At 52.8% G+C, this 26796-nt stretch overlaps 2 protein-coding genes across 4 annotated transcripts in view; both read right to left on the minus strand.

Moving 5' to 3' along the window:
- Window positions 1-18295, minus strand: part of SECISBP2 (SECIS binding protein 2) — a 59633-nt gene extending 41338 nt beyond the window's left edge. For 2 of the 3 annotated variants that reach the window (XM_080819926.1, XM_080819925.1), the window contains exons 1-10: window positions 18148-18295; window positions 17135-17280; window positions 12312-12561; window positions 11962-12085; window positions 10425-10642; window positions 7711-7792; window positions 5820-6022; window positions 3229-3351; window positions 1934-2023; window positions 568-700 (exon numbers count right to left, since the gene is read on the minus strand). In XM_080819926.1, the coding sequence (XP_080676052.1) occupies window positions 568-700; window positions 1934-2023; window positions 3229-3351; window positions 5820-6022; window positions 7711-7792; window positions 10425-10642; window positions 11962-12085; window positions 12312-12561; window positions 17135-17280; window positions 18148-18183 (1405 nt within the window). In that variant the 5' untranslated portion in view covers window positions 18184-18295. Of the gene's footprint in view, window positions 1-567; window positions 701-1933; window positions 2024-3228; window positions 3352-5819; window positions 6023-7710; window positions 7793-10424; window positions 10643-11961; window positions 12086-12311; window positions 12562-17134; window positions 17281-17764; window positions 17874-18147 lie in introns of those variants that run through there. The other variant, XM_080819927.1, reaches the window with a different exon arrangement.
- A 1233-nt stretch (window positions 18296-19528) lies between these two features.
- Window positions 19529-24273, minus strand: CKS2 (CDC28 protein kinase regulatory subunit 2). The gene is made up of 3 exons (XM_080819634.1): window positions 24094-24273; window positions 21241-21368; window positions 19529-19861 (listed from the first exon to the last, which is right to left on the minus strand). Exons 1-3 carry the CDS (start codon window positions 24150-24152, stop codon window positions 19809-19811), a joined length of 240 nt encoding a protein of 79 aa, XP_080675760.1. The 5' UTR covers window positions 24153-24273; the 3' UTR covers window positions 19529-19808.
- Between the last annotated feature and the right edge of the window lie 2523 nt (window positions 24274-26796).

Genomic DNA, 26796 nt, shown 5'->3' on the forward strand with positions numbered 1-26796 from the left:
TTTTGTGGCCTGTGCTGTCGGTGCCCTAGCTAAAAATCCACTGCCTAAGCACAGGTCGTGAAATTTACTTCATTCTTTTTTTTTTGAGAGAGACTCCCGAGCAGACTGCCCGCCGAGCACGGAGCCCGAGCTGAGGTCACAACCTGAGCCAGAACCAAGACTCGGATGCTTCGCTGACTGAGCCGCCCAGGCGCCCCACCTCCGTGTTCTTCAAAGGCCTCTGCGGGCCTCATGCTTGCATCGGGTCATCGCTCCGCGGGAACCACCGCACGCGGGGTGAGGCGGGAGGCCAGCTTTCTGCGGCAGGTGGAAATCCAGCCGTCCCAGCACCATTTTTCAAAACTGTTCCTTGTTCTTTCAACGAACGTATTTTGGTCAAAAACTCACCGGCCATGGTTATGTGGGTTGATTTCTGGACTCCCAAGCTATCCCACTAGTCTCTCTCTCCCTACCCCAGTGCCATGCTGCTCGGACCCCACACACACGCTTCCGACCTCTGAGACTGGCGCGGAGCGGCCTGCCTGACGGACACCCGGCCATCCCTCGGAGACGGAAAGCTGCACTTACCTGAGAACACCACGGGTCTGGAGGATGGCTTCGCACTCTGAGAGTGCTGCTTCTTCTCCAGGGCCGCCAGCATGCCCCCCAAATCCAACTGCACTGGAATCTGGCTCTTCTTTCCGCTATTTTTATAATTATTCTAAAGAATTAAAAAGTCAGAAGTTTTCTTAGGATGGTGTATTTTACAAACCGTGCTTTTCACTTCACAAGAAAAAGTCATATAAAAGATAAAATGAAACCTATTTATAGTGACCATAAAAAATCTAAAAATTAAAGAAAAACCCAGATAATCCCACATCATCCTTCAAGGTGACTGTGGTGGTCTCTTCTCTCCCCCCTCCCAGCCCCAAGTCTCTGTCTGCACCTGCACGGCGAAGGGCACACACCTCCAGGTAGGACACCAGGACGTGTGTGGAGTCTATGGCAATGGGAGTCCGTGTGTGAGGCCAACTGATTGATGTAACTGTCTCACGGGCACCACGCAACTTCCGACTGCCTCGGGGAGCCAATCGGATGCCATGAAATCAGAGGGCTGGGACCAAGAATTTACACAAGTCCAAAATGCACGCGGCAGATGTGCAATTTAGGCACAGTGTGCTCTACTTGAAATAAATGCTACTCTGAAAGGGCCGTGACCTGGGGCCTGAGGACGCGGGCCCCCGCAGCACACCTGCCCTCGGCACGTCCTCTCCTGCCCAGCCGTGGGCCCACGTCACCGGGCGAGCGTGACATGCCACACAGGTGGCTACAGAGACTCCTCAGGAGAGGACCAAACTGGACCACGGGAATCCCAGGGAATCTGCACAATGTCAGAACCCTACTGCTCACGAACGTGAAAATAACTCCCCCGCTTCAGAAGGCGAAATGACAACGAAAGTGCTGGGGACTCGTGAAGAAATGGGGCCAAGTGTGCGAGTTCTCCACCCGGATGACGAATCACAAGTTCATCCCCGAATCCACCGTGGGGCAGGGGCTCGAGGAGAGCCCTCTCTTCACCTTGTCCCGAGCGCTCAGGGTTGAATTTGCAGGGGGGGGGGGGGTCCTTATTATTTTGTCAGACTCTGCCATGTCACAACAGAATTCCTGTTTCCCAAGCAAACAGCCAACTTTCCCCGCTCTCCGTCGAAGATCCCCAGTCTGTGGCCGCCTTCTGATGCAGCAGCGGCAGTACCGCAGTCTTCTCACAAAGGTGACAAAATGTGCGCGCTTAGAGCATCGACACCCTGCGTGTGATTCCCCAATGAAAGAAAAAATCAAAACAAAACCACCTTTCTCGTACATAAAGAAGTCTGGAAGATACTTTTTTCTCAAGAGTTTAGTTAAGCAGGAAGAGTTAAGCCTAAAGCAATGACCGCGTCAATCTAAAAATTACCTGTGCCTGCTGTCGGGCCTGACATCTCGGAGACGCTACTCTCTCTCTTCTTTCAGACGCAACAGCCAGATTGGGGAACTCCTCGGCATCCTAGGTAAACCACATACCCTTTAGCTCTTTGCGCATCATGAGAACCGAGCGTGCCCACGTGTGAGCTGTTCCTTGCCCGGGCTCCCTGTCACCAGCTCCCACAGAGCTCGCAAGGGGACCTCAAACTGCCCCAAACCGTTTTACTCTTAGAAATAGATTTAAAGACCACAGTTCCGATCCCGCAGCCCTAGAGAGCAAGTGGGCGGGGGCCCCGAGGCTGAGGGGGCCCTGGGCCCCCGGGGCACAGTGTGCAAGCACCCAGCCTTCAACTGTGTTTCCATTAGAGTACCCGTCAGTCTAGTCTCAGGAGTGCTGCTCTAGTCCCGTGCACTGCTCCCAGACTAGAAAATAGAAATGAAATAGAAAATAGGGTAACAACCCTCTAATGACAACGGTGAAGTCATTTAAAAACACCTTAGATACTTTTGTTAGCATTTTACGTGACTCAGAGAAGTGACGTGGGATAGGGGAGCAGAACTCCATGAATTATTTGTTGGCCCAAATCATTAACACTCTGCCAGGATCACAGGTCTTCACACATGCGACCCTAGTGTCCTTAAGGGAGTGCGCCAAGAGCTCTGGGAGCCCCCAGGTTTGTGGGAAAGTCTCAGGTTTGGCCCTAAGCTGGAGGGCAGGCAGCAGAGCCGAGCACTGGGAGTCAGGCTGAGCCTGGTACGGAGTGTGAACCCAGGGCGACTCCCCGCAGGACAGGGGCTGTCCTGTGGTACCGCAGGAGAACAGTTCCCAGAGGGATTTTGCAGGTCTGTGGAATTCTCTCGGCCAGGGCCCATGATGGAGTTATGGGATTCTAATTCTCCTCCCGAGTGAAGCACATTACAGTCACATTTCTGGATAGAAAAGGAGACCCTGCAAACGCTAGCATCCCAAAGCAAGGAGAAACAGGTGACCAAGACGCCGAGGAGCCAGCGCGAGCACCACGGCACCCACAGCACCAGCTCTCCCCGCAGGCACAGGCTCTCGACTCCGCACGCAGCCTGCCGCTTGCCAAGTGCCCGCCAGGACTCAGGCGCTGCGCGGGGCCACCCAAGGGGAGAACACGGGGGGCGCCTATTCCCTGTAGCACTGGGCAAAGAGTACAGAAGGACGGGCTGGAGAGTGTCCCTTCGGAAGCCCGTGCGGGTATGTACGTCTGCTGGGGCGGGCCCGCTCTTTAGACCGTGAAAGTATAATAAAGAGAACCGTACTTCAATCTTTGGCGGCTCCTGAACCGTCAGGACTTCGTACTCTGATTTAGATTTCTCTTTCTTTTTCTTGTGCTTTCTTGAGGCTTCATTCTGGTCAGGATCGCCACGATGGGATGCTCTGGACTAGAGAGAAAAGTCCAGAGAAAAAACACAGCAAAGTCATGAGTTTATAAGACACTCGCTAGAATGTTTCCTTCCACGAATCAGCGCATACTGGAGATACCAAGTTGTTCAGCCAGAAGGCGGCTCTCAGAGCTGGGCTCCTCACCTCTATTTTCCAAAGACCAGCACTCAGGACAGTACTTTTCAAGGAAAAGAAATCTGCTAAAAAAGCTGTCCTATCCAATTACTTTGAAACTGGCAGACTTGGATATATCTACTTCTGGGCCGAAGAGATCATTTTACAATCTCTAATACCAACCCAAAGTCTTTTCATAAATCCAGGTGTGTTGGGAGCGCCTGGGCAGCTCAGTGGGTTCCGTGGTGGCCTTCGGCTCAGGTCATGATCACAGCGTCCTGGGATCAAGTCCCACATCAGGCTCCCTGCTCAGCAGGGAGTCTGCTTCTCCCTCTCTCTGCCCCTCCCCCTGCTTATGTGCACTGCTGAGTGCTCCTTAATAAACAAAGTCTTTAAAAATAAGGTAAATAAAATAAACCCGGACGGGGCCATTCCTAGCAGCCTGGTGGTCCTTAAACCCGATCACACATCTGAATCCCCTGTGGAGCCTTCAAATCAGACAAACGTCTGCACCCATCCCACACCTGCTGAATGTGACCCCACAGCTCCCACCCTCCCTCTCAGTCAGGTCAAACACACCTTGGCCCCAGGGCCTCTGCACATGTGCCCACACTGGTATCCAGGCCAGGAGTGCGCTGTCATTCCAGCTCAAGAGCCGGCCCATCTCCACGGCCCCCACCATCCCTTCTGGAACACTCATCACAACCAGTCTGCGCCACGCCAGTCTACCAGAGAGCAGGGCCTTTCCTCCTCGGGGGCCCTGCTTTATCCCCGGCGGGGACTGTCCCTCCAGCGGCTACTGGAAAGAATGTTCACCTCCTGACCTAGAGGACCTGCCCCTGACATCTTGTGAAGTGGAAAGGTCAACTTTGAAAGATAAGTGTGTAAAATGGTCTCATTTGGTCTCATTTTTGTTTAAAAGGAAAAAAAAAATACTTAAAAAACCAAGCTCTCTTTGCTGATGTTCTAAGAAGCCTGAGATAGAATATGTATCCTATCGTTAACGTAGGCTTCCAAGGAGCGGGCAACAAAAGGAAGACGGCCCCGGTCCTAAGTCGCTCTTTGTGGCTTACATTTGCTATTTCAGTATTAAGAGCTCACAACACAGAGTTTCAGAGGGAAACACCATCCTGACCCTACCACCCCCGTAACGCAGGAGACCACGCCCCCGGGTTGTAAGACTACAGGTGATCTAAATTTTTGTCTTTATCTTAGAACTTTCCTAAAATAAACTTTTCTCACACTTATAATTAGAAAACCAATTTTAGGGGTGCCTGCATGGCTCAGTTGGTTAAAAGTCTGTCTTCAGCTCAGGTCATGATCCCAGGGCCCTGGGATCAAGCCCCGCATTGGGCTCCTTGCTCAGCAGGGAGCCTGGTTCTCCCTGCTCATGCTCTCTCTTAAATGTAATCTTTAAAAAAAAAAAAAAGGTTATGGGAAAATAAAACAAAATCATTAATATTAACTCTTAGAATCTGAACCATGCATGAGGAAGTCTGGTTCAGAGAGCGAGACGGCAGCCCCAGCCTGAGCCCTGCCGTGCCGCCTCTGCCCACATGCCCACAGCTGGTGGCTCCACGTGTACTCAGAGAGGCTCTCGCCTGTGCCTCCCGTGTCCTTCACATTGTTCATAAGCTGTGAGGACAGGCACCCAGGTCTGACCTCGCTCTGTCAGCAGCACACGTCCCCTCCGTCAGCACAGCTCCCGTTTGTACGGGGTGATCTGTGACACTCTGGGTAGCAGAAACTGTCCTCTTAGAAAGGGCGTCACTGCACATCAACAAACACGGCCATATTCCCACCCAAAGTAATGTACCAACACACAATGAAAATCAAGAACAAAATCTAGACCAGAAACAAAGGCTCATGGAGAAATAAATCCAGGGACAGATGAAAATGACAGCTTAACATCTGCATTGAAACGGAAAAAGGATTCTGCGATGCTGTCTCACTTCAGCTGCCATCAACCAGAAATCAGTAACCTATACCAGGCGACCACAAAAGGTGGAACTCAGCGGTCTTGCTGGCCTCACCCTTATGGGTAAAAGCAATTTAAATACAACAGACAAAAGACTAAGGGCGAGGAGGGCAGGACTCCACACGCCGGAGCGCGAACTTCGGCAGCATCTCTCCTTTGAAGACTCCAGAACACGGTCACGGATGCGTCAAGAGCACGGGCGTAAAACGCACGCCGCCCCTCACTCGGAAAGCTACCACTTGTGTTCCCTGAGGTTCCGAGTACAACCGACTCACATTAGTGACTACAGCACGGAATGCAACACTGTTAGGATCTGAGGAAAAAAAAGACTACCTGGGGGCACAGAAGACCAACATAAGCCAACACGACACGTACCTTCTTAGCGGAGTGGACGTGTTTCTCTTTGCAGGAAGGATCTGAAGATAAAACTTCAGGAGGTGACATACTGACGCTTTGAGGGTCTGCTGACGAAGCGACCGTCTCTAGGTTTATCATGGAAGTAACGTTTTTAGGGGCTGCAGACCGTTCTGTAGATAACGTCTGCCGAACGACATAACCCATTGGTGTCCAAGAGAGCTCTGCTCGAAGATAACCAAAGTGCGTGAGCCACCCCAACGGTAAAATAAAACTGCTTAGAAATTCTAAACACACATTATGTGAGGTCATTACTCAGAGCATAATTAAATTCAAACTGGTGCTCAAAACATTCTCTTGGAAACTAGAGCATTTGCTAAGCTTTCTTCTGGGAACACACATGCTGAGTTAACTTGTAGGCTGTGTGATTTTCCTAGCAACTGGCTCTTTAATTTGGGGGGGCAGGTGGGTAGACAAACCACAGTTCTGGTTAAAAAGTAACAATCCACAATTAAGTCCACATGACAAACACACAAAAATTAATAGGGCAAAGATCAAGTTTTGGCCCTACTAACCTTGCTGTGTACCAATAACACCGAAAGTCAAAGATCATGGTCCTCAGCTACCAGAACAAGTGGTAATTTCTTTTTTAACCTCAGGCCCAAGTACAGCCACACTTCTCCCCAGGCGGCCCGGACAGAAGAGGACCCGGGCCGACCCTGGACAGCCAGTGGCATCCCCCCAAGTGGACAAGATGGGACGCTTTTGTGCCAGAGCTACACACCATTCAAGTCCCCTTTTATGTGAAGGTTTCTACCAAAGCACACACATACCACACGTGAGAACGCAAAAGAACACACACTTGTGGACATATCACGAATAATTCTATAAAAATGTCTTGTTAGGACAAGCTACTCAGAAAGATTAAAGGCAGAATAACTGAACGTGCTCTGATACGTCACTCTGGGGCAGACCAGCCAGATCTCTAAGTACACTTTGAGGCTCTCAAGAGCCTTCCAGGGGTCCGAGGTCAAAACCATTTCCCTGACGGGAGGAACGGGCCCTGCGCTGCCCCGCGCTCCTGCTCCTGTGTGTCCAGCGGGGTTTCCAGGATGCCACATGACGCGGTACAGTGAAACCACCATGCGCCGAGGCCGCCCTGGGCCGGCTGCAGAGTCGCACACATGACAAATGCTGCTCTCCTCACTACGGTCTAACTTTGGAAAAGTTATTTTTCATAACAATATGCTATGTTGGGACACCGGGGCGGCTCAGTCAGTTGAGCATCTGACTCTTGACTTCCGCTCAGGTCACAGTCTCAGGGTCCTGGGATCAAGCCCCGTGCTGGGCTCTGTGCTTGGCAGGGAGTCTGCTTGAGATTCTCTCTCCCTGCCTCTCTCCCCCTCTCTCTCCAATAAATAAATAAATCTTAAAAAACAAAAAATGCTACGTTAACAGGTAATGGTTTATCATTGTTACTTGCAAGAGAATAATGAAGTAATTTTTAGAATTTCTTAGTTTTAACTTTGAATACTGCGACTATGAATCACTATTGTGCAAATAAACAGAAGCTCTCTGGAGCTTTTTAAAGGGTGCTGAGGGATCCTGCTACCCGAACTATGGGAACCACTGGTGCAGGCTACACTTCAGGAAACAGTCATTTCTGAGTTCATAAAATTTCTCCCTTAACTGAAACAACCCAGACATTTCACTTGGAATTCTCCGCTCCCACTCTACGTTCCTCGCACAACGCTGTGGGATCTCGTGTATCACTCACAGCTTCTCACAGTGAGACCACCTTGTCCGCACCCACCAGCTGTCTTAGAGAAGCCTTCGGAACAAAACCCATTCTGAGGCACTGGGCTTGCACAACGGGGTGCTGCTATCTTAAAGCCGCGGCAGCCCCTCTTACCTCTGGTGCAGGAGGAGGGCCCGGCCACAGCGCGGCTGGTCATGGACTCCGCTGAGTCCGTGCTTCTCACCACCCCTTCACCCTAAAAGGCAAACCAGCATCTGCTTACTATTTCAAACTGAAAGTAATCACTTAATTTTTAAATACAGCTTCTCTTGCCATTTGTAAAATCTCTAAAATAAATGCTAATTAAAAATTCCAGGTTGCCCGGGTGACGCAGTCTGTTGAGCCTCGTTTCAGCTCAAGTCATGATCTCAGGGCTCTGAGACTGAGCCCCACGTCGGGCACGGCATTGGATGTGGAGCCTACTTAGGAATTCTCTCTCTCCTTCTGCCTGTCCCATCACGCCCCCCACCCAGCTCTCAAGCTCTAAAAAAAAAAAAAAAAAAAAAAAAAAAAATCCCAGATAAGTAAAATCATATGTAACATCAAATTTCACTCCTTGTAGAGAAACCACCCACAGTGTTCAGCTGAGCCCACAGTGTCCCCCTACTTCTCTGCCAGGGGAAAAATAGGCCCCACAGAGGGGATCAGAGCATGCGTACCACACAACTTGCTAAACTACATGAGAGACAAGTCCTGCATCAGCACAAGTGTGCCCCAACCATGTGAGGCCGCAGGGCCCCTGCCTGGGGTTGGGGCCGGGGGGGGCACCGTGTACCATGCCCACGCACCGAAGTCCCAAAAAATCCTTGAGAAGGTCCACAGAGACAACAAATGTACAAGAACATGAGGCAGCAAATGACACACGGGCGGGTGAGCACACGAAGACAGACGTCAGGGTGAGCTCAGGGTGATCACAGCACTCAGGGCAAAAGGAAAGTGATCCATTCAAATCTGAACGGGCGTAAATTCTAAAGCTCAGAGCCTTCCAAACTTTTCCCACTTGGCCGATTCATTAAATCGGAGCCCAGTAACAAAATGTAAAATTACTGAAACAGCCCATTCTCTGAATACAACTTACCTGGCTCACTACGGCTCACCTGTCTGAGAGCGTTACAGAAATTACACATATCCATCAAGGGTCAGGTTTTCAAAAACTACTTAATGACATGGAAAAATGCCAAAAGTCTTAAAAACTCAAACACAAAGTCCTACATGTGCCTATCTTCAAACTGAGGGGATCCCCTCAGGCCCCACAATGCACCATTAAAAAAGATTGAAGTGTTTAACATGGTTTTCTCTTGAACAACTTCAGACAGTTAAAGGTGACCCTTGAGCAACATGGGGGTTGGGGTGCTGACCCCTGGAGAATCTAAACTCCACATGGAACTTCTGACCCCCCAAAATGACCGACAGCCTACTACTGACCAGAACCCCGACCGACCACATGAAGAGTTAACACGCAAAGCACACATAACGTGCATCACATCCTGTATCCTAACAGTACAGTAAGCTAAAAAGAACATCACTAAGATAATCACGAAAAGACATTTACAGTACTATCCTGTGTTTATCAAAAACACCCACGTCTAATGCAGCTCAAACCCCTGCTGTTCAGGGCCAACTGTTTTAAATATTTCTCATGTTCAAAGATACCCCTAAAATAGGGAGAAAAGTCTCTTCTACAAGGAAAAGTTAGAAGTCCCCGTGTAATTAAAGAGTATGAACACATCCTCAGGCAAGGAGTCCAGACGCACCCCTCCTCCCAGTACCACGTGCCTCACTTCATGTCCAGACACGTGTGTGGCCGGTGACCACGACACAACAGCTCCCTGGCGGCCTGTCCTACTTCCCCAGAGGCTCACAGGCTTGGGTTACGCACTGACCACCAGGGATGCAGAGGGGCAGCCCCTCGAGCCTCAGCTACTCCACACACACAGCGGGACCAAAGGGGTCACACAGCTGCCAAACCAGAGTCCTCTAGCCCAGCCGGCCAGCCTGCCTCCCTCGTCACAGCTAAGCCACAGGAACGCGCAGCGCAAAGCGTCAAGGTCAATGCGTGAGGGACCCGGTACCTTCTGCACATGGCAAGCCACGCCCCCCCTCCCCCCCCCGCCACTGGGTGTCAGTGGCCCGGCACCCAAGCACATTCTAAGAAGCAGAGCCCCCACCATTCCACAAGTAGGTGGCCGGGGGGCTCCTTCCAAGTGTCCTCCTTCTCACCCTCCCACCCTCTCTTGGCAGAAACTGGTGAGAAGCCACTTTAGGGACTACTAACCTCAGGATGTTTTTTCCTAGAAGCTGGATGGACTGAAACTCCAAGACCCAATGCAGAGCACGGCGTATTTTAAAATCATTAAGTGACAAACAAAACACACAGTGACTGTTGCTGCTGCTGAGCTCGTGATGGCATCAATGAGCACGGTACAGACAGAAAGCCTGGAAAAATCGGAGGCTACCCTATGCAGTCTGACACACTACTGCTGGCCTGAGAGAATCCGTTTGTCTCTACTGCAAACGTGCCGTCGGAATGCAATGCTGGGAGTGAGGGGACCACCGGGGGCGGTCTATGCAGCAGGACCGTGCCGGAGCCCGACCCCCATCCCCCGCAGCTAGCAAGCACCAGGAAGCACATTTGGCGATTCTTTTAGAATGAGCTGTACGAGGGCCCACACCAGGCTGGAGAGTCCGAGCAGACGGTCCTCTGTGTGCACGGCCAGGCCCCCACGGGAAGACGGAGCGTAACGAGAGGCACCTGCAAAGGCGCGTGGGGAGAAGGAAGGAACGGAGAGAAGGGGAGGAGGGAAACAGAGCGGGGGCCCCGCACTCACCTCGGCAGGCCTCACCACCTCCCGGAGAAGAGAAAGGTCGGCTGAGGCGGGGCGCAGAGGGCCCCACCTGGGCGGCTTCCGTGTGTCCGCGACCTCACTGTTCTCCGCAGCCCGCAGCTCAGGGAAGTCCAACCTGGTAAACTCAAGCCCGGGTTTGGAGGCAGACACACTTTTCTCAACGATTCTGGATTTCCTGTCTGTCCGTTTCTGGTAACTGTCTGTACGAACAGAAACAAAAGGGGTGACAATGTAGGTGTGGTGTGAAGACCCAGACGCACACCTCACCCGCAGGGCGGGATGTCTCTCGCCGCCGACGCCCCGACACGGGCCCATCCGAGGCCCTCCGCCGTCTGCCGGCGATGCCACCTGCGGAGCGACGGGAAGCAGTGAGGGCCGGAAGCGCCGGCTGCCGGGGTCGGGCCCGCAGGCAGGAGAGAGCAAAGCACGCCGCAGCTCCAAGGCGTGATCCTACAGCTCGCGAACTAGTTACCGCAGCCTGATCTAACTGTCCTCCACACACGCGGCAGTTCCGCAGATTTATAGCGACGCCAACGAATTTCTTCTCGGCGATACCTCTCCTGCACGTGAGAGGAACTTTGGAAGAAAGCGGGCAGAAGTAAACTCGGAATCCTGATGTGGGCTGGAAGGCCACGAAGCCGGTCACTACGGTTAACTGTACAACTTTCCTTGCAAACTGCCCTGCGCCAAATGGTTTCTGAGCGAACTTGACACAAAAAGAAAAACTTATATACCAAGTAAACGTAAGTTACACATGTAAATAAAATGACCGTTCCTAGTAACTACACTATTACAAAAGTTTTGGCTCTCTTCATAAATAAGCCATCAAACGGCACTAGTCCGTACCTGCCACCGTGCAGCGGCCAGCTTTCAGCCACAGCCTGGAACAGCAGTTTCCAAGGCCAGAGCAGACATGTCCCTGAGTAACTACACTGCCCCAGGCTGGCTGTTGCTCAGGATGGGATTCAAAATGCAAACTCTCTCACCTGTTAAAAAGTGTCCCAACGGGGGCGCCTGGGTAGCTCAGCGGGTTAAAGCCTCTGCCTTCGGCTCAGGTCATGATCCCAGGATCCTGGGATCAAGCCCCGCATCGGGCTCTCTGCTCCGTGGGGAGCCTGCTTCCTCCTCTCTCTGCCTGCCTCTCTGTCTACTTGTGATCCCTGTCTGTCAAATAAATAAATAAAATCTTTAAAAAAAAAGTGTCCCAACAAAACACCAGAGAAGCTATTTCAGGAACGAATACGGTCAAATATAGTCCAAGGGATGCGCCTGTGATTTACTGAAGGACGTGTCTTGAGGCCTGTGGGTGCCACTTACTTGCCATGTGGCTTTGGGCCAGGTCCTGCCACGCTAGGGCACACCACAGAGCCCCCCCACGACAGGTCCTTCCCTGGGCGGAGAGGCCTCCAGGATCGACCAGAGTCCAACGGCCTCCGCAGAAGAGGTGTACAAAGAACAGTGACACTTCCAGGGCGGGCGGGGAAGGACAACAGAACATCAGACAGTATGTCGTTTTCACCTGGTTTCAAGGTTGCGTCCGCGTGAATGGACACAGGATGTGAACCTCTAACTGATTTTATATCAGATGACAGAGATCCGTCCGCCTTCTTGCTGTCAAACTTTTGCTCGTCATACGTTTTCTTCTGTGGGGAGAATTAAAAAGCCCCATGAATTAAGCAAACCAGTACCATGAAAAAAGGCTTAAAGCAGGAAATCCCTAAGTATCCACAACAACTGTTTCAAAACCGGATAAACAAAAATCAGTTAAATATACAAAAAAGATAAACAATACTTAAATACCATGTGAGAACCAACCAGCTCTTTCCACCTTAAACGCTACGGTACCCCCAACCAGAGCAGCGAGCTAACCTTGAACGGGGCTCTCGGGTCTTGTGGGAGAGGGCACATCTGCTCGGCTCGCGGCTTCATGGTCTGGAAAGCTCGGTAGGCGCCGGGGTGGCTGTAAGCATAGGGCGAGCCGGGCACCGGGCAGACGCTCTGTGAACACTCGGCAGGGTAGGAAGAGTAGCTGCCCGGATGAAGAGTGAGCTCCGAAGACAGATACTGAGGAGGAAAAGTGGAAGCTCCAAAGGCCACATCTTCAGTATAGAGCTTCTGCCTAAACAAGGAGGTAGGTTTTAGTTGAGGATTTCACACCACAAATCAAGGAGCTCTTCTGTAAGAAGCACAGTTAAACCCTCGAGTGCTTCTAAGGTCGCTCACTCTGGCACAGAGATGCCGCGAAGAGTGGAACAGAGGCTCCGGCCTCCTCCTCACTGGTGCTGCGTGCTCACCGATGGGCTGACGCCCTCGGCTCGATGGCGGCACAACAGGCAGCAGCAAAGCCCAGGGACACCTCCGCAGCTCTGCACCGCCACGCTGCCAGACGTCTGCAAAAGCCTCCGGCAGCCACCGGGGGCCCAGAGGGCCACCCAGACCACTCTCCCTGCAGAGAGGGCTTTCACAGAGCCCTCGCCACCCCATCCGACCTCCAGCCCGACCAACCCATCCTGTGCTTTCCAGCCTCACAGGGCCAGAGCTGCGAAGGGGACACTGAGCCTGTTAGCCCGGGAGCTGCAACGCGCCAGCCAGACGGGCGCCGTCTGTGCACACCGCCATGCCCCCGTTTGCTCAAACTGCTAGGCGAGGCCAAATATAATTTAACACTGATTTTGTGAGCAAATCAGGTATCCAGCCAGAGGCTTCAATCCTCCAGCAACGAGGGACGATACAATGGCCAAACACGGAGCAGATGAGCTGAGACACAAAATACACTGTTCTCCGTCCCACAAATGAGCACCAGCCAATGTTTCTGGGACTTCCCAGAGCTAAAAATCTTCCTGTAGAAAATCAACGGAATCCCAAAGCGCGCTGGCCCACAGAAAGGCAGGAAAACCAGAGCTGCTGACGAGGCACCCGGGCGACCCTCTCCTGGCTGGGCCGCCGGCAGGCGCATGCACGGGCAGCCCTCTCCAATGCAGTCATCGTCCTGCTCTGGGGCAAGGAAGGGCCTGCACCGCACTGCAGGGCAAAGGAGTCACCACGCACCCCTGGGACACACTTGCCAGAAGGTTCCCTGCATCCACGCACATGCAGTTCCTAACTGGACAGCCTGCTGTCGCGATCTCTGAACCCGCCATACTTTACAGGATGTTCACACCCAGGAAGACCGTTCGCTAACTCCAATAATGAACTCTTCCTAATGAAAACCCAAGAAGGAACCCGTACACTGTACCTTTCTCAGCACACCTGCCCTAGCGCTGCTCTTTGCAGAAAAGAAAACGATTTAAAGCATCGTCCTGCTCCCAGATGCGAGTCCCTGTTTTACTTTATCTGAAGCTCAGAAGATCTAAGGGCGGGGGTGGGGGTGTGTGTGGGAGGGGCTGAGAGCAAAACACGGCAGAAAAGACGCTATTCCCACACCAGACGCCAGATACATGAACAGACCAACGAAGTTTAGCTAAAGAAGGAAAGGGAGGCAGGGTCCAGGGCTATGAAGGCTGCGTCCTCCAATGACCCTACGTCCGCGACCCCAGAGCCCTGGGCGTGCGTCCTGGCTCGATTCAAAATCTAGTCTTCGACTTTGGACAAGTGCTCACTGATCTCTCTTCCTCTGGGAAGTTGGTTTTTTGCTTTCCATCCATGGCCAAAACAATTATATGCAGAGAACGACACCCAGTAAAATCTCACGGCAACAACTCCCAGCACCCACCGGGGCTCACAGCAGCTTGTGTGTAAAATTCCAGTTGCCACAGACTGCGCAGCCGGCCCCCCAGCACGAACACACGCCTGCCCGCACGCCTGCCCGCCCACACCTCCCTTTACAACAGCAGCTTCTCCTGCAGCTCATCCGACCGCCTTCCCCGCACCCACAACACCTGCTGACTTCCCCACCTGCCTCCCAACCGCTACCGGTCTCCAGGACATCCTCCCTGCAAGCCCCGCCGCCGCCTCCTCACCATGGCATCTGCCCGGCTGGCCCTTCTGTCACACCCCCTGAAAAGCCCCGCCAGCCTGGACTCACAAGCCCGTCCCCCCTTCCAAAGGCTCGGCCTGGAGGGCCCTCCTCCACGTCCCCTTCCTCTCCAGTCAGACTGAGCCCAGACCCCTCCTCGGGCTGCTCAGACTTCACATACGGACTCGCAGTCGCACACCTCGGCCAGCTCCAGGCCTCACTCAGTCCCCAGGTGGCTCCCGCCCAACAGTTCCCTGTCCCCTAACGGGCACCGGAGTCCAGGCTGGGCTGCCGGACCCCGAACGGCCCCTCTTGCATGTACTCAGCCAGCAACTGCCACAGCCTCTCTCCCACCAACGGCCACCCGGCCCCCCCGGAAGCCTTCCCCAGGCCGCAGGGCTCCGTGTACTTCTTCCCTAGCTTCAGTGCCTGGAACCCAGTCCGAGGCTTCAAGCCCCTCTCCCTTCAAGAGAAAAGAATCCAGGAGTGAGCATCCCGAAAGCGCGTAAGACACGACCAGCCGTGCCCCACCTCCTGCCCAGCACGCCTGGTCCCTGCGGCCATACCGGGGGCTGCTCCGAGCACGACGCCTGCTCCCGTGCGCTCCAGTCGCCCCCACCGTCGCGCAGTGCTCAGGCCCCAGCAGCTCCTCCAGCCACACTCCGTCCAGGACTACTAGTTCTCACAGCCAAGACTCCCTCGGCAGTGCCCAGAGCGGGCCTCGGACCGCAACAGGCTGAAGTGCTCAGCAAACACTCGTCCCCGCAGCAGCAGCAGCAGCTCTGGGGAGCTCGATGAGTGCAGGCCAGAAGCACAGACGGTCATTCTGCTTCGGGCGCTGCCTACCTGAATGACTGAACATACGTTTCTGGCGCCAGCTTCTCAGGTGTAAAAATAACACGACACCACCTGCCCACCTCGTGGACTGGCACAGGCACGGGAAAGGCAGGAAAAGACAACGCTGCTCCCTACAGAAAAATGCACTCGGCTCTTTCCCCGCAGGGAAGAGCCCCATTTACAGGAAACCCACCTCGGGCAGCTATCTCAGCCTCCATCAGAATGAACGAGGTCATCGGTTCTCAGATGCGTAAAGTATCCCCATTCTGTCCCCTTCAAAAGCTCCTGTCCTTCCTAACCCTGCCCCTCTGCTTTCACACCTCTTTTGTCCTTAATTGTTTTCTCATCAGGCAGGAATACTGTCAGCCAATCTTTTCCTTGGTTATATGTAATTAAAAGAAGAAAAATTAAAGCTAAAAAAAATAAGAGTTTAAAAAACCTAATTTTTCAGGCGCCTGGGTGGCTCAGTTGGTTAAGCGACTGCCTTCGGCTCGGGTCATGACCCCGGAGTCCCGGGATCGGGATGGAGTCCCAGGATCGGGATGGAGTCCCACATCGGGCTCCCTGCTCAGCAGGGAGTCTGCTTCTCTCTCTGACCTTCTCCGCTCTCACACTCTCAGCTCTCACTGTCCCTCTGTCAAATAGATTAATAAAATCCTTTAAAAAAACCAAATCCCTAATTTTTAAATTCAACAGCGCACACCCTTAAGCTTCTGATTCTCCTCGATTCATGCTACTTCCAGAACATGACTTTAGCTGTAGGAATGTTTTCCACCTTTACTTTGGGTAACTGGAACCCCACCCGAAACAAAGAGCTTCGAATCCTTGTCACTGAATGAAATATATTTTATACTTAACTTTGTGAACCACCCAAGGTAGGGAACAACTCAAATGAGGCCCATGCCAACCTTCCTTTAACAAAGGAAGAAATCACAGTGGAAAACCTGAGTGTTCCCAGCAAAGCACACAGAGGCAGAATTTCAACTTGGTCAAAAAATACAACCTATATATACCAAACAACTCGATGGTTTTATTATTCATTCCAAACTTTGTCCTTGTGAATACAAGCCTAGAATTTGTATGAAGTGTACAATCGACACTATGCAGGCATGAAAAAGAAACAAGTACGACCCACAGCAAAGGAACATACAGACAAGGACTCTTACATAAGCACAAAGGTGATGCAGACCGTTAAAAAATCAGGTACTCTACACAATTACATGAAGGGTTTAAGGCACGGTTTTCTAAATTCAGTTATTAATGGAAACCGTTGTATAAATACCTAAAGAATGAAACTTGAGAAGAAAAAGGGAAATTGCCAAACCAACGGAAGCCTTCTTTCAACTCAGATTTAGAAGAATTTTATAACCCAAGCTTCTAAACATTGCCCAGGACATTTATAAAGAAAAGTGGTAGAAAGCAAAACTCAGAAATTCCCAAAGAACTACCCCACAAAAAGAGCAGCCATGGTTGCGAGCCCACACTCCAGCCACAAGCAAGATTTCACAACGTTACAACCTACAACCACAGCCACAGCGCACGCTGATTTCTCTGGGCTTGCCTTTGCCCCCTTTCCTCTCTGCACCCCCAGCCATCTCATCACCCCTTGGACATGTGATACAGTTCAGACCCCATGCACAAATGAACCCTGAAAACTACATTTCCTACTAGGGAATGCAAGGCAACCTCAACACTTCCTTTGCCCAAAATAACCGAGTATGGAGAGCTGAGGTTGCTGTTTTTGGGGTAGGATGCAGTTAAGCTGTGCCACTGCCTCGGGCCCCTCTTGGCTGAGGAGCAGCCTCGTACTGAGAACACGGGCCATGTGAGGTGCAGCGACTTCAAAGTGGAATCCCCCCTCAGTCCCCAGGGAGGGCAAGACATGGAGAAGGATACATACTCAGGCACGGGGAGCTCCTGAACACACGGGTAGTAGGCGGCCGCACAGCCAGGGAACACACGAGCTTCGGAAGATTCTGACCATGCCACGTTGAGCCCAGCAAATTTGGGGACAAATGGTTTGACATCTGCTGACAACTTGATGCCCTGCGGAAAAAGGGGGGGGGGTTGACTACATACATTTGGATGTAAAGCAAATGTGAACAAAAAACCCACGGAAAGTCGCTGGGTTCTAGCAGCCCCAGAAATGCCTGTTCCAGGAGTGTCTGTTGCTCAAATACTTCGGCCTCATAAAAGCAAGAATCTGGCTGCTAACAACCTCTCCCCCAGTGCTTTTTTAGTAAAAGCAGCGGTCTACTAAATATTAAAGACGGGGTGGGGGAGGGGGAGAGCCAGCAGTGAAAGTGGGAATAAAATCCAACCCAGCTGACGGAGTTGGGACAACCTCGACCTGCGTGCGGGTGTGTCACCGTCTCCGCCGCGGTCACGGAGAACCGAGAACCGAGAACGGCCGAGGGCAAGCCCGGCCGCTGAATGGCTGCCTCAAACACTCAAACGCAGTGCGGAGCTTTATTTCCATCGAATTGCTCAAAGAAAAGTTATATAAGCCCTTTCCTGTCCCTGAGCGAACCGCCAGGAGTTGTTCTGTTGAAGAGTCAAAGCCAGCCCTGCCAGAAGGACACTGTGCTGTCACCAAGCCCTGGGATGTGACCGTAGCAGCGGCTCTTCCCGCGTCCGCGGCCGCCCCGCGAGACTGACTTCGGCGCCTTCCAATCCGTCCGAGGGCCGGTCGCGGCGGCCGCCAGGGCTCCATCTAGCGGTGCGGCCGAGCAGGCCGAGCGGACGCCCGCGCTCCAGCCAACGTTTGTGGGAGCTCCCGGGCGCGAGCGCGGCGACCCGGCGCGGGGGCGCACTCCCGGGCGCCCGGTCCTCCCCCGGCTAACCGCGGCCGCCCCGACGCCCCGCGCCGTCCCCCGCCCGCGCCCGCCCCCCACTCCGGGACGCCGTACTCACCTCGCCCACGGGCTCCCGAGGCCCCTCCGACGCCATGGCGCGCGGCTCAGAGAAGGCCCGGCCCCGGAGGCCAGCAGCCGCCCCGTCGGCCGGCGGCACGGACGCGCGGCGCTCGGACTCCCCGCTTTTCCGCCTTCCGAGCGGACGCCAGGAAGTGCGTCACAGAAACGCACCCAGGCCCGCCCCCCGGCCCCTGCTTCCGACCGGAAGTGGCGCGCGGGCGGCCCTGGTCCCGCATGGCGGCGGCCGTCTGGCCGTGGCACCCGCCCTCACCTAGGAAAAGACATTGGTCATTCCTGGGACGCTGTCTGGCGTCCAGCCCCTGGCACCCGAAGCGGAGGACGTGGACTCCAGGCCCAGGAGGACTTGGTACCAGGGGCTGGAGCACTGCGCAGTGAACAGGGACTAGAATTCCCAGACTGCTCAGTCCTTTCAACTATTGGGAACAGCCCGGCGGGGGCTGGGCAGGGGCGGGTCCGCGCGGGAGCAGGTGGGGCCTGGGAGCTAGGTGAGGGTACAGGGGCTGGCAATCTGGAGCTGCCCTGCAGAGAGGCCTGAGTTCGTTCACTGCCAGGTACTACTCCAAGCAGCTAATGCGGGCACCGCCCAGTTTCCCCTCCCCGCCCAGGTGGTCTCCCGTGCAACCCGCAGGTGCATTAAACACGCCTGACCGCGCCCCCACAGGCCTGGCGCGCGGCAGTTACCCTTGTGGGGGGCTGCCGCGGGGTCACTGCTCCCTTTACTTGGCAATCCCGGAGTCTCCCTGGCTGGCTACAGGATGGGTCCCTGGGGGCACAAGTAGGATCTGGGCGGCTGCGCAGCACCACCTGTAGCGTTTCCTGTCCTGTATATTCCGGTCAGTATATAAAGACGCCCCTTTCTCAGGAGAGGAGCATACGGAGGACCACCAGACTCGGGGACTTACGTTTCAAAGTGTTCCCCAGCACAGCAAATTAGCTCAGGAATATTTCTGTAGCAGCTAAAAAGACAATTTACAAACAGACACCAACTCCGTAGGAATGGTGTTTTACATTTTAAAATGCTCTGCTATTTTATAGGAAACATTACCACTACTTGGCACATGGAGTGAAACAGAAGCAGGGATAAGTGGTTTCCCTCAAGGCCACCAGATGTGGCAGTCCTTAGAACTGCACAATTCTCCAGACACTAAACTAGCAATAGAGCTATGAACTCTGTCTCTATAAACTGTTTCTTCGAAGGTGAATTAAGTCACACCCTCCCCAAACCACAGTTATCTTAAACCCATTTAATCCCATTTCTTTAAATTTATTTCCTCCAGACCAGAACTGTAGAACTGAAATCATCTATCCTTGATAGACACAAGTCAGCCTTAGAAAATAAACCCCAATAACTTCAATGATAAATGCAACATACAAACTTTATTTAACAAAAGTAACAGGTAAAGTCCAACAGGCACTTATATTAAAGAGAAAAACTGACTAGAAATTTTATCTTAAACACCTTATAGTAACCTACTTGCCGTTGCATTTAACTGAGCTCTGTTGCTGTGAAGAATACAGCTCATGCACAGGTATGGATCAACAATTTGTACATTTTTCAAGTATTCACTGAATACTACCCTTATATACACATATACATTAAATTTGAAAAAGACTTAATTGACAATCCCCAGGTAGACTTCATTTTTGTTGCTCTTTTGGAAGAGGTCGTCTAAAGAGAAGAATATGTGGTTCTGTGGAAACAAAATATATAATTTTAAAATATGGTTAATTTTCATTCATTCAACCAAAATTTGAAATCCTCAAACTAAAATAAATCTATTATCAACTGTCACTTATCGAAATATCTGAAATAAACTTTGCTTCAAAAGTCACTGTCGGGACCCCTGAGTGGCTCAGTGGGTTAAAGCCTCTGCCTTCAGCTCAGGTCATGATCACAGGGTTCTGGGATAGAGCCGCGCATTGCCGGGGGGGGGGGGGGGGGGGGGGTCTTTGCTCAGCAGGGAGCCTGCTTCCCCTCCCCCCCTTTGCCTGCCTCTCTGCCTACTTGTGATCTCTGTCTGAAAATTAAATAAATAAAATCTTAAAAAAAAAAAAGTCACTGTCAACTATAAACATTAGAAAACCACCTGATGGAGTAGAACATTCCCCACAGTGTTTTACCTACCCTGGAAAAAGAGATGTCAAGTAGAGAAGCCACTTTGAGGAGGACGGTTTCTACCTTTAGGATCTCAATTCCAGTGAAAAGGAAAGACACCCAACACCAAACTCAAAAACCACCAAACTGTAAAAAGTGCAGATCCCAGGGGCCCATTCCTGGGATCTGTCTCATTGGATGGGAGCCCCAGGTTCTAGAGTTTTGAACTCCGGTACAATTAGATGCCCCCAATCCCAAAAAAGTTTTAAGTCAGTTTCTGATGCTATTGCTGCTTTTCTTTCAGAGCAGAAAACAAGCTCTGTTCCACCTAATTGGGTTTCTATATCATGCCCTCAAAATTTGCTCAAAGCGTTATAATCGTTTAAGTTAGATTTATTTAAGGATACCACAAAAGCAGAATTGAACCCCGTGAGTTTTAGTTTACCATTTCATATCCGGGAAACTCTGGTAAAATCCACACAATAAAACACTCGTAACACATAGCAAGGTTCACTCACTAGGTTATCTTATCTCACCTTGGTGTGGCAGATCCCAATCATCCTTTAATAGAATACTAAAGAAAAAAACAAATCACTCCAAATTGGGTTAACTTCTATGCAAAGAACTTAGGGACACTTAAAAGTGTCTTAAAGTAAGTCCTTAGCTTTTAAAGAGACGGGTCACCAGGATTACTTATACTTAAAGTAAAATACTTTATTAATGACACACTTTAAAAGAATTGACTTTTTAACTGCTAATCTTTCTGCAGGTAAAATTCCTTTCACTCGTGTGGTATTATTTACTACAAAATGTAAATTCTTCCTAGAGAGGAAAGGAATCAGCCATTCAAGAAGAGTCAAACTTACCAGGGTTGCTTTGGGAATACCAATGAATGTCAGTATTACTTAATTTTCAACAACCACAACCACTATTTCTTTGATTTCAGTGGATACTTTCCTAAACGGCAACCCCTACCTGGCTCATGAATCATGTAGTGAACCCAGCCTAGACTCTGTTGGACGCCAAGTCTCCTCCACTCCTCTTCCGACATCAGATGGGTTTTCGGGACTTGTTTGGAAAGTTCTCTGGGTAACATGACATGCCTGTTAAAAAGATATAGCCAAGTATTAGCAAATACACCTTTCCTACAAATATGGTCGTTTTAGAGATGCATTTTTAGGACACTTGACATTTGAGTTCAAAATAAAGATCTTTAAAGCAACCCTTGTTACATTACTGGTGGCATCAATCTTGAGAACTGTCTACTACCTCTAATTCTGATTTTTTATGGCCTAATGTTCAAAACAGGAAGAATATACAGTCAAAAGCAGAAAGTATTTTGTTGAGGATTTGCCTTTTCTTCTCTAAGAGACTGCTTGCGGTTTCAATGTTCTTCAGGAATAGAATCCCCCAAATCCAAGTCGGGCTCACAGCTATCCAAAACATCCCAGCTTCCCCTACAGCTACCTCTGGTGACTTAAATCCTGGCAAATAGGATATAAGCAAAAAATACACAACTTATGGAAACTGTCTTCAAAAGGAAAGAACATGCCCAACTCTTATTTCTAAGTCTTTCCTGATGGATTATGAAGCCGACTAATGTGATCAGGGAGCCAGAGAAGCGTCTAAGACCACAGAAGCCTAAACTGAGGCTGAACCCTGATTTTAAAACTGACATCCCAGACCCATGGAGACTTCTGTATAAGAGGAAAAATAATTTGTTAATTTGGGTTTCCCATTACTCAACATTCTAGATCTGTAGTAGATGAGTCCTTGTATACTCTACAAGTTGCTTTGTTCAAATTAAAAAGCAAAAAAAGAAACCCAAGTCTCATGTATGTATGTGCACCTGGCAACCTCGCACAACGACTTTAAGTTTTCCAATAAGTTACTGACTTTTATCCGAATGACCTATATCCAAAACTGATACTAAGTTTTTTTAGGAAGATATGCAATACTCTTCAATGTCAAAAGCATCAAGAATATATACAATTGTAGCTTTGTAAAATTCTAAAAGACAAGTCTGTACCCCTCTTAACTACAGTAAAAAGTTCTTTATAAATCACAATTCACAGACCCATTTTTACCATTTCCAGTAGCAGTAAAGTTATACAGCCATCAACAAGCACTAACCAAATTTCTTGACCGATATAAAACCTCTATCTACCTGACAGTCAGTTGGCTGTGGGGATGAGAAATGTGCATTCTGGTCAGTCACACCTTCTGGCACTAAAGAAAACTGAACCCAAGCCTTGCACAGTGGCAGTATCGTAGCCAATGAGCTTCATCCGAGGCGCAATTATTGCTAATCCAAAACTGAACCCATAACCCATAATGAGCCCTAAACATTCATCAACGTAAACTCTGGTCTGCGGCTGGTGAGTTAAATACCCACCTGGTATTATTTACACAAAAGAGGTCAGCCTGTGTTCGCCCCAGAACGACTGTGCCACGTTGCTAGGTCTGCCCGGAGGCCACCCAAGGAAATCACGCTACTGTTTCTACTAACTGCGGCGAACTGCAGCTGACCTCCCACAACACTGCGACAGGCGCCGACGCCCGGCACAGACGAAGCCCCGTATGTAACTTCTGCCTCCCCCAAACTTAGTTACTGATCGCCAACCTCTGACCAAAGCCTTACTGACCGCATAAACAGCCACTTAACACATACTCTGCATGTCATCCTGAAATGCTGCTCCAGCGTCTACACCGATTCCTCCCTGGCCTCAGAATCGAGCGCAGACCGGCATCTGCATTCGGATCACCTACAGCCACATAAACGTGCCCCCGTGTTCCTCCGGGGTCACAACCCCTTCCTCGCCCATCCATCGTGCAAACAGGCTCACCTTCACGAAGTCGGACCCCAAAGGGGACCTCTTCAGCAGCTTCAAGCTCACAAGACCCCACCTCTACTCACTACGTTTCCCGGCCACGGGACGGAAATTACCTCCCAAAGCCAGCGCGTGCTCCTCCGAACGAACAAGCAAACACACACAAAGCAAGCCGCGGGGGAAGGCGACCGGGGAGGCCGATTAAACCGGATCTACTCGGGGACCGCAGGACACCGCCCCGGAGGGCGCACGGTTGCTGGAGGAGCGGGCCTGGAAAAAGCTCATCTACAGCTTCTATGGACCTCAGCCCACACCGTCCTCTAACAACTGGACCCGGGGGCCTTCAGCAGACTTCACCGACAGGACCCCCCCCCCCCCAGGAACACAGGACCCGAGGCCCAACGTGCAAGCGCGGACTGAAGAAGGGCCCGCGGCACCACCGCGGCCGAGCCGCCCCGGAGCCGCGCTCAAGCCCGGGCCTCACGAGCGGGGGCTCGAGCCCGCATCCCACGAGCAGCCTCGACACCTGCTGGGTCCGGGGACTCCGGCCTGCGACGGCGGAGCGCGCGGTCAGCGCACCCACGCCGGCTACTCCCCCGCCTCGCCCCCGGCGCGCGGCGCAGCCATACAAAAGCCAGGTCCCCGGCGGCCACGCCCTCGCGTCCCCGCCCCCGCCCGGATCCCCCGCCCCGCCCCCGACACAGCTGCCCGCGACGCCGAGGCCCAGAGCCGCCCGGCCGCGCCCAGAGGCCGGGGGAGTCCCTGCCGGACGGCGGAGGACGAGGAAGAAGAGCCGACCCCGCAGCCCCCGCCCCGCTCGGCCGCCGCGAACAAAGGGCGGGGAACGGAAGGTCGCAGGCCCCGGCGCTCCCACCCCGGGCAGCCACCCTGACTCGACCTCCGACCTCGGGCCCTGACCCGAACCCCGGGCGACGCGCGGCGACCCCGACCCCGGTTCCCGTTCCGCGGCGGAGGCCGCCCCGCCGGCCGCACTCACCGGTACTCGTAGTGCTCGTCGAAGTACTTGTCCGAGTAGTAGATCTGCTTGTGGGCCATCCTGCGGGCGGGCGGGAGCGTCGGGGCTCGAAGAGCGGGCGCAGCGGGCCACACGTCCACCTCACGCCAAGGCAACGACTCGACTGCGACCAACCGACCACAGGCCCAACGATCCCGGTTTGAATCCGACAGCCCACCGCCGATTGGACGGAGACGCCAGCCAATTGCCTCCCGCGCAAACTGCCGGTAGGCGGGACCGGCTCACAGCCTATCGTCACCGACCCTCCTCGGCGCCAGCTCTCAAGATTAGCCAATCAGAGAGCTGTTGCGGGGTCGCCCGAGGGAAGAAGTAGATGATTGGCAAGACGGGGAGAAGGGAAGCTCCCTGACGGAAAGGGGCGTGGTCAGAAGAGGGCGGAGCCCGGACGTTAAGCGCCCCAGAGAGCGTGCGCAGAGGTTTAGAACTTTCCAGGTCGGCGGGGCTGTTGGGCTGGGTGAACCTGCGGGAGGGGTGAAGTATCGCGAGGTTTGGCGAGGCGCGGGCGGGGCTGCATGCTGTGCGACCGCCCCCGCGCAGGCGCAATCTCGGCGGCCGGGAAAGGGCGTCGAGAGGTCCGGACCTGAGACGTCGTGCGGGGGGGAAGGAGAGGGCCCGGCTTCCCACCCGCGGCGGGCCGGGTTCCCGAGGTCCGGGAGGCGGCGGGTGAGAGGGCGTGGAAAGGCCCTGGGGGGCGCGGTCGAAGCCCACGTCGAGCAGACTGAGGGGCCGGAGGAAGAAGCACACCGACCCGGGAGCCGGCTGCCTTTCGGTGACGGTCAGAAGCGCCCGGGCGGAGTGTCCCCGCGCTCCGCGGCCGCGAGTGCCACGTGCGGGAACCGGGTTCGCCGCTGGAACAGGTGCATCGGCGGGCGCGGGCCGGGAGCCCCGTCCCCGCAGAGTGTCTGGTCCCAGCCGCCGCCGCCCACCTCCCGGCCCCAAACCTGTCGGGCCCCGCACCTGACCCCCCACCTACCCGCCGCCGCCACCTGCCCGGCCCCGCACCTGCCGGCCGCCGCTGCCCACCCACCCGGCCCCGCACCTGACCCCCACCCACCCACCCGGTCCTACACCTGCCGGGCCCCCGCACTTGACCCCCCCCCGCCCAACCTGCCTGGCCCCGCGCCTGCCCGGTGGCCTGAGTAACTGGGTGCCGCGATGGCGAAAGATGGGATAACCGTTGCGGGGGTGGGGGGTGGAAAGGGGGACCACGGACTTTCTAGCTGAGCCTGGGAAAGAAAAGCTTCCTAGGAGATTTATTTTTACGAAGACGTATTGAGGAAAATTTCAAGTGGAAAAGTACAATAATGTCACCTCCTAGGTGCTGGTCACCGAGCTTCAGCAGTCAACGTTTTGGCCCTCTTGTTTCCTCTACTCCCCCCCTTTTCCCCAGCACATCTTTAAAGAGATCCCAAATATAGTGTCATTTTGCTATGAAAGGGTACCTTTGCATATATCGCTGCATTTATGGTGTATGTCTCCAGAAAACTTTAAAAATATTTAGCACTATGCTATTATTACACTTATAATCCTTCATGATCCCGAGCCGGTTTGCATTCAGACTTCCCTGTCTCGCAGAAGCCTTTTGATGGTTGGCAAATCCACATCCAAACCTGGGCCTACACCTCGCATTTGGTTATTGTCTCTTTTATTCTTTTAAAACAATCCCCTCCCCCGACACACTACCGTTTAAAATAGGAATGTCTCTGAGAAACCAAGCTTGCTGCCGGTGGAACACCCTGCAGTCCTCATTTGGGTAATGCTCCCTTGTGTAATTTACTGTTTTTCCTTGTAATCTGTTTGTCCAAATCCAGTTAGCAAGTAAGTGGTAGACTCGGACTTGAGCCTGGGCAGTGCACCTCGAGTTAGGTGTCTTCCCCACGGCTGTGTCCTGTCAAGGACCCTACGACAGAGGAACCTGCGTATATGAAGGCACAAGGGACCCGGCATATGCTGGGGATTTAGAGTGGGTTGGAAAGGAAAGTTGTGGGAAGCGAATCCGGGGGGATCGGTGTCATGGACCGAGAAATAGCCCCCAGAGTTGTCCAGGTCCTGATCCCTGGGACCTGGGGTTATATTACCTTACTTGGCAAAATGGACTCCGCAGATGTGACAAAGTCAAGGATCTGAGGTGGGGAGATGATCCTGGATTACAGGGTGGGTCCAGCGTTATCACGAGGGTCCTTATGAGAAGGAGGCAAGAGGGTCAGAGAAGCAGCTGTAACAGAAGCAGAGGCGCGAGTGCCGTGAACACAGGTGGTCCCTTGATCCTGGGAAGGGAATGGGTGGGTTCTCCCCCAAAGCCCCCAGAAGAAACACAGCTAGCTCTACTGCACAGTGACTTTACCCCGGTAAAGCTTAGTATTTCAGACTTCAGAGCGCTGGAACGGTCAGATAATAAATCTGTGTTGTCTTAAGGCACTACGTTTGTTGTAATTTGTAAAAACAGCAGTAGGAAGCTAAGGGTGAATTAGACCGGACTGGGAAGGGATTCTGACTCCTTTCTGATCAGTCCGGTCATTCTGATGAATGTGAGACTGTAGATGTTCTCAGCAAGGTCAGATGAGAGCTGACAGAGGTGACTGGGGGGCATCACCTTCCCGGGGGGCTCCCTTATAGGAAGACGTGGCCCTTGATAGGATGAGGGGAACTGCTCTGCCCTGCCAG

Source organism: Martes martes, assembly GCF_963455335.1.
Source record: "Martes martes genome assembly, chromosome: 12".
Lineage (NCBI taxonomy): Eukaryota > Metazoa > Chordata > Mammalia > Carnivora > Mustelidae > Martes > Martes martes.

What these genes read in the sequence shown, in the direction of transcription:
- CKS2 (XM_080819634.1), bottom strand. Translation starts at nt 24,152, where the DNA reads ATGGCCCACAAGCAGATCTACTACTCGGACAAGTACTTCGACGAGCAC. An exon ending in GACGAGCACTACGAGTACCG is followed by an intron (nt 21,369 to 24,093) that starts GTGAGTGCGGCC and finishes TCTTTTTAACAG; the next exon opens with GCATGTCATGTTACCCAGAG. An exon ending in CTACATGATTCATGAGCCAG is followed by an intron (nt 19,862 to 21,240) that starts GTAGGGGTTGCC and finishes TTGTTTCCACAG; the next exon opens with AACCACATATTCTTCTCTTT.